The sequence below is a fragment of the Antennarius striatus genome, chromosome 18 (genome assembly GCF_040054535.1).
Source record: "Antennarius striatus isolate MH-2024 chromosome 18, ASM4005453v1, whole genome shotgun sequence".
Lineage (NCBI taxonomy): Eukaryota > Metazoa > Chordata > Actinopteri > Lophiiformes > Antennariidae > Antennarius > Antennarius striatus.
In genome coordinates, this window is record NC_090793.1 from 19,049,392 (window position 1) to 19,062,326 (window position 12,935).

Consider the following 12,935-nt stretch of genomic DNA (forward strand, 5'->3'; position numbering starts at 1 on the left):
GTAAAGTATTGTTCACTAAACTAAATTAAAGCGAAATTAAATCAGCCGTCGGATGCTTTAATTTTGAAGGACAAACGACGGAAGTTCGAGAGGGTCAAAAGTTATTCCCCGCACTTCCGCGTTGTCAGATACCTGACGATAACCCTGGAGTCGAGTGTCAAATCGCGACACTAAGGGTATGGTGTTCGTGTTTATGTTGTGATTTTAGATAATTAAGCAAAATTTTTTTCTTAGTATATCTATAACTTTAACCTGACATTAATAATAATAACAGTCATCGTAAAGGCCACTACTTAACCGCCAGCTAGCATGCTAAAGTCAGAAAACTTACTGACTGCTATGAATCAGAAGAAGCCGGTACTTTTCTCATTTAATTTACAAGCTTTTATCGCTTATAATGTTTTTTTTCCACATTATATTCACCTAATGAAATGGAATTGAAAATAAAAATTAATGTATTCTGTTAAGTTTCGTTTATGCGCCGGATGCTGGATTTCTCTTGATTATTCGTTTTTTGTCATTTCTTGACAGGCGCCCCGGGGAGCCCGTCGGTAATGTCAGCTGACCCTCCCCCCCTGCTGTGCTGCTGATCGTCACCTCCATCCATCCCCAGCATGTCAGAGGGGTATAGCCCTCACGTCCTGCTCGGCAGGATCCGCTTTTTGAACAGGTGTATCGAGAGCTTCAAGAGCAGCGATCCGCTTCCGGAGTCCGTCTGCTACGTTCCCAAAGAAGTCTGCTATAAAGTGTGCAAGGACTCCTCGTCCACCTCCGCCTCCTCCGGGGCATCAGCAGGAGGATCCGTCGTTGGAAAGACGCTGGTCTCCGTCTTTGAAACTCCTCACCAAACTCCACACATCAAGAAATTCTGCAAATACAACATTGAGCCAAAGAAAGGGACGTGTATCCGGACGACAGGGGATGAGTACCGCAACAGCCAGGGCCTGTGGGTCAAAATCACCAAGGTGGGAACACACTTCTCATTCAGCGTGTTCATCTCCAACTCCTCCTGTAACTGTGTGAGAAATCAGGGTTCTACATAATCCCCAGTATTGGTGGTGATTATAGCACTGCACATAGATAAATCAAAGATAAATCCAGATTAGTCCAGCATTTGCATTGCAACCCTAGTCATGATCCATTCATCATTAAACAGCAATGAGTGTGTGTAAAATGTAGTAGACTAACATTGTAAACTCAACATGTTTGTCATGTTGTCAAGGGTTCCTGTCTCAATTGAAATTTCATAAAGAATTAACAACTTTTGGTAAAAATAAATAAATTCTAGATTGTAATAAAAGTCATAGACTTCATCTATTTTAATTTGAAATAATACCCCTTACCTCACAGCAGTGAGATGCTGGGTTCTAAAGCAGATCTTAACAGAGATTCCACATTCTCCTGCATCCCACAGTCCACAAATTCACAGGAAAGCTCTCTAAAAAGTTGCTCATACATACAATATCTGGCCAATGCTTCACATAAAACTAGTGTCAAATTAGTAACCACGGCGATAGTCCATGGATATGTCAGAATCATGGTATTGCAAATCGCTGGCGGTTGTTTTTCCCATCTTGCACAGCCGTACTTGTCCCCCCACTTGTGAATTTCCCAGTTTGGGATCATTACAGTATATCTAATCTAATCTACGGTAGGAAGGTTTTAGGATTTTAAACAAGGCTCCGCGTCGTTCATGCTAATAAAAATGTGTGATATCTGCCTGCAGGAGCAGATGGAGGAGCACCGTCCAGACATGGAGCTGGAGGAAGGCTGGATCCTGGTGTGTAAACACACGGAGGGAGGCGACAGGCTGGTTCCAGTGGAGTCGCCAGAGACCATCAGCAGGCAGCAGCAGCTCTTTGGCTACGACCACAAGCCCTGCAACAGGTGGGAACAGGTGGTGAACGTGGAGAACGCGCTCTACATAGGATCCAAGCCCAAAGTGGCAGAGAGGGACGACGCAGCGGTCCAGAAGTTAAGGTGAGCATCTCTGTTGAAGGAGCACACCTCCCTAAAGAATCAGAGTTATTGTGTTTAACATAGCTTCATTCTGATTTTTGATTTTAAGCTATTGTTCCCTCACATGTTCAGGTACGTCCCCCCCACCTGGACGTATGAATGTGATGAGGACCTGGTGCACTATTTCTATGAGCACATAGGGAAGGAGGACGAGAACCTGGGGAGTGTGAAGCAGTGTGTGACCAGCATAGACGTTTCTTCATATTCAGTGAGTCACTAATTCAACTTATGTCGCCGTTTTTCATCTTCTACAAAAAAGGTGGAGACTTAAGCTTCAGATTGATTTGCTCTAATTCTACATGAATATGTTTGTTATTGATTACTTTGCCTTCACGTGTTCTGATAGGATGATCCCAGCGGAGGTGTGAGCTGTCTGACAGACGGTGACAATGAAACTTACTGGGAGAGTGATGGCATGCAGGGACAACACTGGATCCGCCTCCATATGAAGAGAGGCACTGTGGTCAAGTAAGACGCTGATCAACAAGTGCTATTAACAATACAGTATTATGTTTATGAATAATTTTTATACCAGAAAATATGTCAACGTTTAGGTCATTCAGGTCTCATCAATTAAAAATAAACACTGGAGTTTAGTGACAACGGAGAAATTTGAGTATGGCAAATTAGATTTTGAAAGTACCAATCTCTGTGTGTATACACACATGAATCTTATAATTAATCTTATTAATAATCAATTCATCTCATTAATCGTATGCTTTTTTCTTCCCAGTAAACTGATCCTGACGGTGGACTCAACAGATGACAACTACATGCCGAAACGAGTTACCGTGTATGGAGGAGAGGGCGACAATCTGAAGAAGCTGAGCGACGTCACGATAGACGAGTGAGCCTTTAAAATCAGAGTTTGTCACATATTTCACAAAGAATACTTCAGACGAGAGGATATGAGCATCGGGAAGAAGAAGAATTCCACTGGTTTCATATTAAGACACAAACCTTTATGTCCATATCTAATAGTTTAAGGCAGAATGACCCAGACATTTGATATTTTTGATATTATTTAGTAAATGTACTCTTTCTTTCTAGTAATCTGATAGGAGAGGTGTGTGTATTGGAGGACATGACGTCTCACCTGCCTGTAATTGAGATTCGAATTGAGGAATGTCGAGGTAAGACTTGTTTCTGTATTTACCTGGATTTCTCCTGTGGTTTCAGTGCATTCAGTTGGAGATACTTCTGTATCCCGAACCCTAAATATCATTTTTTTCTCTTTTACCTTTAAAGATGAGGGGATAGATGTTCGCATCCGAGGCTTGAAGATCAAATCCTCGTGTGAGAGAGACTTGGGTCTGAACGCTGATGTTTTCCAGTCCTGTAACCTGGTGCGCTACCCCCGTCTGCAGGGCAACACTCCTGACACCCTGTACCGCAGAGCGCTGGTCATCCAGCGGTAGGTCAACACGACAGTCACCTACAAACACGGTTGTCATGGTAATGGGAAATAGAGCAGGTTAAATGTCGTCTAGGGTTGGGGTCAACATTGTGAAGTCCGTGTTCTTCAAGCTGTTCATGTTCTTGTCTCTGCCCCCACAGGTTCATCAGCCTGCTGGACAGCGTTCTCCCACACTTGGTGCCAGCTTGGGATTATAGTCTGGGTACCTTCAACCAGATTAAAGTGAGGCATTATGAGGCTTTTTAATGTACAAGACTGCCATAGGATAACGTCCATAATTAAAAATTAAATAGTGACAAGCTTTAAGCCAGTAAGCTTCCATTTAGCTCTCATTCTATCACGGCTATCGCTTTTATTTTAAATGTGAAACAAGTTGAGGAGCGACCTTTAAATTTCAACAGTTTTTTTTTCTCTTTTAAACAGACATTTCATTACATTTTTAAGAAACATTTAAAGCTACAGTGAAGTTAAACGATGTTACCGGCACTCAGTAAAACACTGAACAATTGTTTTCCTTCAATACCACTGAGGACAAGAAACAGAACAGATGTTGTTCACGATTATTGTTGTTATTTGTCAAGTTATCTTTTTTTGGACATTTTGAATTAAGGGGCACCGTTTACATAATGTAAAAAAATTGAACTGAACAAATTATCTGATCAAATCTATTATCTTCTTGAATAGAAGAACTGTTATACTCATATTACAATGAAAGCAGTACTTTATATACAAAACCCACAGAGTTTATAGTGAATGCTAATGTTTGATACTTGAACAGTCTTTATAAACTAGTAATGCACTGCTGAATCGGTTCCTCTCTACTGACTCTGATGAGACATAACCTTGTATTTTTCTCTCTGGTGCCACTAGAACATTAAACAGTTCCTGCTGCTGTCCAAACGCCGCTCGGCCCTGATCACGCAGTGCTTGAAGGACTCGGAGACCAGTAAGCCAAACTTCATGCCCCGACTCTACATCAACCGCCGTCTGGCCATGGAGCACAGAGACAACCCGTCTCTGGACCCCAGCTGCAAGAACGCTGTGTTCAGTCAGGTATTTGGGAGGGTTTTCTCAAAAGTGGGTGAAATAATTTAGAAAGAAACCCCCTGAAGCCAAGAGAATTAGCTGTTCTTGAATAAAAATGAGTAAACGTCCCCCAAACATGAGTAGTTTAAGCACATTTCTGTTTATTAGCAGAATCATTAATTTGTCCACTTGATGGCGCTTTAGAGCAAATGAAGCACCATGAAGCTTTGAAATTCAAAAAACTTTATTTGTTAGTTCAAAAACTGGTTAGTTCAAAAACCTAGTTGCTTAGTTCATCTCATCACACTTTTTACCCTCAACGTTGCTTCTGTTTTTAATTTTTGTTATTTCCCTCATTGAAGGTGTATGAAGGCCTCAAGCCGTCTGACAAATTTGAGAAGACTTTGGATTACAGGTCTGTGTGTTTTAAGACTTTCTTCTCAAACTCATGTGTCCCATTTCTTTTTTGTTGCGTGAATGTGATTGTCATGCAAAAGAACCTACTGTAATTCCACTGTCCTTTCCTTTGCATTCAGATGGCCTGCTCGCTATGACCAGTGGTGGGAGTGTAAGTTCATTGCAGAGGGAATCATCGACCAGGGAGGGGGGTTTCGGGACAGCCTGGCAGACATGTCTGAGGAGCTTTGCCCCAGTTCAGCCGAGTGTCCCATGCCTCTGCCGTTCTTCAGCCGTACATCCAACCAGGTAGTCGTCGTGGACGTCGGACTGCGTGTCGGTGTTTTAAGTGTTTGCATTTTTTTTTTAACCTAACGTTTGCAAACCTGTCAGGGCTCCTTAGAGGCCAGAGATTACTACGTCCCCAACCCATCGTGTAAAGACTTCCAAAAGTACGAGTGGATCGGTCAGCTCATGGGCGCCGCTCTCAGAGGAAAAGACTTCCTGGTGATTGATTCTCATTCTCCACCAGCAGCATTGCTCTAAATGAAGACATCATGGGGGTAGAAAGTTCATCTTCTGGCGTCTTGCAGGTCCTGGCTCTTCCTGGGTTAGTGTGGAAGCAGCTGACAGGGGAAGCTGTCAGCTGGAATAAAGATTTTCCTGCCGTGGACTCCGTGCTGGTGAGGACATTCAGATGATTCCAGATGATCCTAAAGAAGAGACTGCAGACTAGGATTTATACACACACACACACACACACACACACACACACACACACACTACAAATTCCTGCTGTCACACAAATTGAATTTGACTTAAATGATGGATATCTTTGGATGTGTGTGTAGGTGAACCTGCTGGAGGCCATGGAGAACATGGACCGGGAGACGTTTGAGTTCCGGTTCGGTGAGGAGCTGGTGTACACCACTCTGCTAAGCGACGGTCAGATGGTGGAGCTTATCCCTGGGGGCAATAATGTGGCTGTTAGCTATGAGGATCGCTGCGATTTTGTCCGCCTGGTGCAGAAGACCCGGTTAGAGGAGAGCAGACAGCAGGTGCGATTGTGTTCTTACATTTCCTTCCTGTATGTTGCTGTTGTCTATACAAACCTGTGAAAACATTAGGACTCCCCATTAAATAATCAGCTCTTTATTAAGATTCGTTGGCATATTGATGTCCAATCCTGTGAAGAAAGTGATTTAATTGCAACAACAAACAATAAAAACTAACATTGTTTTACTCATCAAACAATAAAACGTATTTTAATTGAGGAAAAAATTAGGACACCCTACCCCCAAAATAAGTAGTGTTGCCCGTGCGGAATGCTGGGTAATGATGATCTGACCATGTTCATATGGTGTGATACACTTGTGTGTTTGATAAGAATAACAAAGTTAATTTTGTTGTTTAATTGCAATCATTTCTTTTCCAGACATAAGTAAAGACAAGATTGAACATTGATATTTGAATATGTCTTCATAAAGAGATGATTATTTAATGGGGTGTCCTAACTTTTTCACATGACTGCATGCAGGTGCTTCCATTCTTCTGTTTAAAGTCATCCACTAGTTCTGTTGTGTCAGAGGCAGCTGAACGATGTGACTGATGATCTCCTCTGTACAGATATCAGCCATGCAGGCGGGGCTGCTGAAGGTAGTTCCTCAGGCAGTACTGGACCTGCTCACCTGGCAAGAAGTTGAAAAGAAAGTGTGTGGAGACCCAGAAATCTCAGTGGACGCCCTGAAACGACTCAGTGAGTGTCCACACTCGAGTGTGTACATTTGAATTGCTATTTTATTTGATTTTTTTTAATCAAACAGTATTAAGTTAAGACTTGTTTCTGTCTCTTTCCAAGCACACTATGAAGACCTGGAACAAAGTGACGTCAGAGTGCAGTACTTATGGGAAGCACTGACAAACTTCACCAATGGTCAGTTCACTCTATCAACTTTTTTTCCAGCCTGTATTAAACCTGCGTGAACCAACATCAATGATGTTCCTTTGGTTTTCAGAGGATCGCAGTCGGTTTCTGAGGTTTGTTACTGGCAGAAGTCGTCTTCCTGCTCCCATCTACATATTCCCCGACAAACAAGGGTTAGTGGAAGTGTATCCATTAGCGGATCCATTACTGCCACCTGTTGATAACAAATCATTTTGATTTCATTTTTGACATGTTTTATGTTTCTTGGTTTAGCTCTGAAACAACGGATGCACTTCCTCAATCCTCCACGTGTTCCAGCACTCTTTATTTACCCAACTACCCAAGGTAAACACATGCTCTGTGTTTTTATTTAGAAAGTCTCTTACTTATACATTAAGGGGACAGTTTTCTTTAACACTTCAGTTAAAAGTCAGTTTATTTTCACATTTGTTTTTTGTGGAAATTGTCAGTTGTTTATGTCCTCTCTTGTTCATTCTCACCACAGTGCAAAGGTTTGTGAGGAGAAGCTACGATATGCTGCATATAACTGTGTGGCCATAGACACAGACATGAGCCCCTGGGAGGAGTGATTGATCGCTGCTGCTTCGGTGAACAAACATGACAAATCACTGAAGAAATCTTCCCGCCATAATCACCATCCAAGATGTATATAATAAAGTCTATACAGAAACATGAAAATCTATGTCTTCATGGTTAGAGTCGACAATTATAACAGAATGCAGTTATTTACAGATCCTATTGGCTTAAATGTGTAAACCTTTTCTTTATAAATACAGGTAGACCTCAGCTTACATCATTTTGAGTTAGGTTGCTCTCAATTTTACATCAGTTTTACTACCTTCCATCTGTCCGCCTCAAATTACTAGTAAACCGTTAAAAGCCCATAATATCATAATAACAATAACTAGGCTCTGTGATGCACTGGCAGTGCAACCTGGAGCGTTTCCCCGCCACTCGCCCATAAATCTGCTTTGATTGGCTCCAGCAACCCCCGTGACCCGCGAAACGGAAGAAGCAGGATAGAAAATGAATGAATGAGTGTACAATCATCCATTCACCTGGTAGATATACTAGATTAAAATGTTTACTCAACCATGTGATGTGAAGTTAGGAAGTCGCAATAAAAGTTTGGTGAAATAAAACTTTTGGGGGAAAATATTTGTTGCATTATGTGGACCAACCCCTCAACAAAGATAAATTGTGCGTCTCCCGTCCAAAGAGATGACTTTATGATGGATACCCATACAAACCTTACTAGAAAACATCTGTGCGCGTCCGGATGCACGAAATCTCGCGAGAAGTTGTCGCTTCAAACCTTCCCATGATCCTTTTCGGTTCCTCTTTCTAGCCGGCGCCTGAGAATGGGTACGTGTTTTCATGCTTGGGTTCAAGAGCGAATCTATGTGCATCCGTTGTTTTAACGAAGGGATTTCCTGATAGTGCTTCGCCAAAATGAAGTTTAATATCATAAAAATATATTTAGCGTTAAATGTTTTGTGTTCAGCTACTGATGTTGATTTTAATGACGTTTGAGAAGGATGTCGGGTTTGCCAAGATGGCGGCTCACTCTGGCTATGTAGCTAGCTGCTGATGCTAAAACCTCATCTACGAGTGAAGTTTTGCAGGAGTGTAGCTGGTTCATTGTTGTGTAGTAAGTTCATTTAAGTTATTCTCGACTACTGCTTAGTGTTTTGTATATTTTAGGGCAAAGCTCTGTTTTGGCTAGCAGAATGGGCATGATCGTGTCATGCGTCTGCGCAGAAACCCACGAGACGTTGCGACTAAAGCTTTCGTTCGTTCAGCGCAGGTTAATATTTGGACTTGATCTTTTCAAATATTAAGTCATTAACATGTTAATTGAGATATGAATTGATGTGGTTATGGGCACTATGGTTTCCTCGAAGCAATTTTTCATACTTGGGTAATTTTCAGCTGGTAGGGCCAAGACCAACACGCGTTAATGTGATAGTGTGAACATTACACTAGAGTACTGGCACTATTAAAGTGCACCCTTTATGAGGTGAACTTGAAACTGCTTGAGTGACATGATGAACCAAATAGCGGAATCCGAATTAATTTTGCGGACAACCTCTACCTTGGAGAACTGATCACCTCAAGCTCAGCGAATCATTTTCCACTAAATATCCTGTAAACTGCTTTGCCTGACTGACTTCTGGTTCCACTGCTTATTTTTCTTCAGGTATCTCACGGGACAACTGGCATAAACGCCGCAAGACCGGTGGCAAACGCAAGCCGTACCACAAGAAAAGAAAGTATGAGCTTGGCCGCCCTCCTGCAAATACAAAGGTAAAAAAAATGTTATTATTTACATATAAAAGTGCTGCCTAAGCGTGGGTGATGAAAACTTGACCGGAGGTAGGTCTTATTTGGGCTGTTTTGGTTCAAAGCTTAGGACTTGCCAATGATATGGCTCGTCATAGTTACACTGACACGCTTTAAAACTGCTGTTAAATGTCTTTTTCCCTGTCAGTCTTTAGATTCTATGTGCTGATAGTGAGTGTACGTATGTTGTGATACTAATATGAAGCGTCTATTCTTCTATTTCCAGATCGGACCTCGTCGTATTCACACGGTTCGGGTCCGCGGTGGCAACAAGAAGTACCGTGCTCTGAGGTTGGACGTCGGTAACTTCTCATGGGGTTCTGAGTGTAAGCTAATTTTAACCGGACTGAGTTTTGGGTTATCTTTGATGTTGATTACTTCTTTCCATGAGGATAACCATGTCCAGTTCTGCTACTGAATGTTAATGGTGACAGTGAAGACTCTGAGAAAGACGGGATTCTTGTGTTGTATTTTGCAAAGGCTTGTCCAAAAAGAATTATTTTTTTTCAGACGACACTATTTTTGAATAAACAGGCTGCACAAGGAAGACCAGGATCATTGATGTGGTCTACAACGCCTCCAACAACGAGCTGGTCCGAACCAAGACTCTGGTCAAGAACTGCATCGTCCTTATCGACAGCCTTCCGTACAGGCAGTGGTATGAGGCTCACTACGCCACTCCTCTGGGACGCAAGAAGGGAGCCAAGCTGGTATGTGTGCAGAAGGATTCTGTATGTTTTAGCAGTGTTAGCATCGATGATACAGGCCACCACTAAGTTGATCAGATGACATGTAAAATATTAAGTTATAAGGCTCCCTTTAGGAGAAGAATCGCAATAATGTTATTTACTGCCTTTGCTCAAAAACATTTCCGCTCAATACCAGACACTCATGTTCCTGGTCTTGATAAAAATCGGCTGTACCTTTACCAGTCTATTTGATTTTTTATTTTGTTCTATATGAAACTTGATATATGACCCTCCCACAGACTAGAGATGAGCCTCGTTTTTTGGGATTTTAAGAATTTTATAACTTGAATTTTGAATATTTCAGATATTGTAAAGAGCACCTTCAAAACTTCAATGAAATTCATTTGTTGTTAAATTCTTATAATGTTTCATTAAATTGCTGTTCTTGTCTCAGGGCTGAGTGATGAGCAGATTCATAAATTGATGCCGCATGTAGGAGTAATCTTAATTATGTAGTATTAGTCTTGATAGACAGTGACAATTGGTACTGAACGCTTTGATAATGACGGATGTATGATGAAGGAACCTGCTGCGTGTCTTTCTGGGATGAGAACTTTGTCCAGTTCTGCTACTGAATGAAAGTGGTGATACGAACGACTCTGAGAAAGACCTGTTGTCTAGAGAGTTTGTCACTTGCATGTCGCTTTTCACTCAGTGTCCCATATAAACAGAACCGTGTCCTCTTTATAGACACCAGAGGAGGAGGAGGTTCTGAACAAGAAGAGGTCAAAGAGGACCCAGAAGAAGTATGATGAGCGTAAAAAGATGGCCAAGATCAGCACTCTGCTGGAGGACCAGTTCCTGCAGGGGAAACTGCTTGGTGAGTCGACCAACAGCTGATCTGTGGTCGGACATAGAATTCATATTGGACCAGAACTGACTTCTGAACTACTTTATCGGTGAACATGTCCACTTACAAGCACATTAATGTTATCCTTTCACTATTGTGGCTACACGTCACTATGAACAGTAGACTGTTCTGGACAGAGATCTGTAGGGGTGTGATGAAAAGATGGAATAGGTCTTCAGTTTGGTTCTTACAGCATTAAGGCATTTTGACAAAATTTAAACTTACAAATACAAACAGAATAAAACACAATGTAAACCAAGAATTCAAGAAAGTTTTTAATTTGAAGCTTCACACACACTTCTGTGTTTCCTTAATATGCAGCACTAACATGAAGCAGCTGGGGTGTTCAAATGTGTCAATTTGAGTGAGATTTAGAATATTATCAGATTTAAAAACTAGCTGTAAGTGATCAAAGATCCTGTGCGATGTTGGTCACTTCTTTCAGCCTTCTAATACAACATACCTTTGTTAATCTGCCAAGTTTCTTGTACATGTTTAACTTCTGCCTGTTTTCATATGGTTTATTTAGCTTCTTGACTGACCTTGTTTTGTTTTGCCATTGTTCCTGCAGCTTGCATTGCCTCCAAACCTGGACAGTGTGGCAGAGCAGATGGCTACATCCTGGAGGGAAAAGAGCTTGAGTTCTACATGAGGAAAATCAAGGCCAAGAAAGGCAAATAGATGTACAGCTGTTTGATACGTCAATAAAATCCAAACACCCCACAACTGTGTTTCGTGATGTGAACATTTTTCAGCATCCTGACATACAATGCGCTATGACAAAATACGCTTACTGCTGCCAGAATGTAGGGACATTTCACTCTTGACTATTGTAGATTGCTATATTGGGTTTTTCATTCTATAACAATAGACAAATTATAGAATATATGTGACAATCTATCAGTAGGAATCAATTATGTCAAAGTTAATTGATTTTCAAAAAATTGCTTCAAATATTAACTCGTATTTTAAACAACTTGGCAAAAAAAATACTAGCTTGTTGGCTACACTTCCTGACAGTGACGACCATCACATGTAGCTTTTCATGTGCTTTACCTAAAAGGTCCGAGTGGAATTCCTTCACATCTAAATGTTCAAAGTGGAGCTGTTTTTGGTCACGTTTGCAGTCAGAAGGATGTAGTCATGTCTAATGGCCTACCTTCAATACCCTATTCCAGCCTAAAGTCTTGCAAACGTCCATCTCCATTTTCTCCATTGTTTTTTCCCCCACTTTGTGGGTAACCTGTGTTGCCCTTCCCCGCTGGCTATGGGCAGGGAACACCCCGGATGAATCGCCAACGCATTTGATTTTAGGATTCTTTTGAACCAAATTACAAAACCAATGCCTGGTTTTATTACATCATTTTCAGTGAAAAATTAGCTATTCGTAGTTTCAATATTTTTTCGAATGTGATGAGTTTTTGTTTTTCTGAGGATACTAATAATTTGTTTCGTATGTGAATAGTACTCCATACCAGAGAAACTCCAGTCCGTTAAATTGTTTTTTGAAGAATTTTTTTATCTGAAATAAATGTTAAGCAGAAAAAACACGTACATCCATGAAGGACTGTACCAAAAGATTTCCTGTTTGGTTAAATAGATACTCAAAAACTTGTTTCTAACCCTGGAGCCTGTCCCTTGGTGTTGGTAACAATGCTCAAGAACAAGAAACTCAAGTCCTTGACTTAGCATGTCTTTAAATGTTCCAAAAAATATTTCATGCTGATCTGACTGGTTGAGGTGGACTACACACAAACCCCACACAAGAGTCCCTGGCACCATCATATGGATTGGTAGACTAAATCAATTCGTGAAACAAATATTAAATTTACCCACGGAAACCCACATATCAAAACCCAACTGTATTGATAAGTCAGTAACAGCATTTGATGTCTATAAACACTTGAATTTTCAACTTTAGAGAAAACAGTATTGTTCCAAGCAAGACTACTGTGTATGAATAAAAATCTGAATTTTTAAAAAATCCACTTTAAGTAATGCCATCAAGACCACTTTTGATTTTATTTTATTTCTAATCTATTATTATTACTATTATTATTATTATTATTATTATTATTATTATTATTTTGCCTGGCATATACTAGAGCAGGTCAAGCGACCCAAAGCTCGTGTCAACAAGGAAGTGGGGCAAAAGTCGTCTCCAGCGCGCCGCGCTTGAACACGTGATGG

At 41.0% G+C, this 12,935-nt stretch overlaps 2 protein-coding genes and 2 non-coding genes across 4 annotated transcripts; all 4 read left to right on the plus strand.

Annotated features, from left to right (window-relative positions):
* The first annotated feature begins 100 nt into the window (after positions 1-100).
* On the plus strand, positions 101-7,473 carry hectd3 (HECT domain containing 3). The gene is made up of 20 exons (XM_068340373.1): positions 101-176; positions 532-965; positions 1,727-1,980; positions 2,092-2,227; positions 2,366-2,487; positions 2,753-2,866; positions 3,070-3,152; positions 3,268-3,433; positions 3,577-3,658; positions 4,307-4,489; positions 4,825-4,877; positions 4,999-5,167; positions 5,252-5,365; positions 5,452-5,541; positions 5,710-5,916; positions 6,485-6,614; positions 6,717-6,791; positions 6,874-6,955; positions 7,056-7,127; positions 7,288-7,473. The coding sequence occupies exons 2-20, from the start codon at positions 615-617 to the stop codon at positions 7,370-7,372; spliced, it is 2,568 nt and encodes an 855-aa protein (XP_068196474.1). The 5' UTR covers positions 101-176; positions 532-614; the 3' UTR covers positions 7,373-7,473.
* A 647-nt stretch (positions 7,474-8,120) lies between these two features.
* On the plus strand, positions 8,121-11,471 carry rps8a (ribosomal protein S8a). Its single transcript, XM_068340563.1, has 6 exons — positions 8,121-8,168; positions 9,004-9,110; positions 9,373-9,472; positions 9,681-9,856; positions 10,586-10,715; positions 11,317-11,471. The coding sequence occupies exons 1-6, from the start codon at positions 8,165-8,167 to the stop codon at positions 11,424-11,426; spliced, it is 627 nt and encodes a 208-aa protein (XP_068196664.1). The 5' UTR covers positions 8,121-8,164; the 3' UTR covers positions 11,427-11,471.
* Positions 9,152-9,259, plus strand: LOC137612903 (small nucleolar RNA SNORD46). The gene has a single exon (XR_011038885.1). It is a non-coding gene; the product is annotated as a small nucleolar RNA SNORD46 (small nucleolar RNA).
* On the plus strand, positions 10,434-10,502 carry LOC137612912 (small nucleolar RNA SNORD38). The gene has a single exon (XR_011038893.1). It is a non-coding gene; the product is annotated as a small nucleolar RNA SNORD38 (small nucleolar RNA).
* Positions 11,472-12,935: the final 1,464 nt, after the last annotated feature.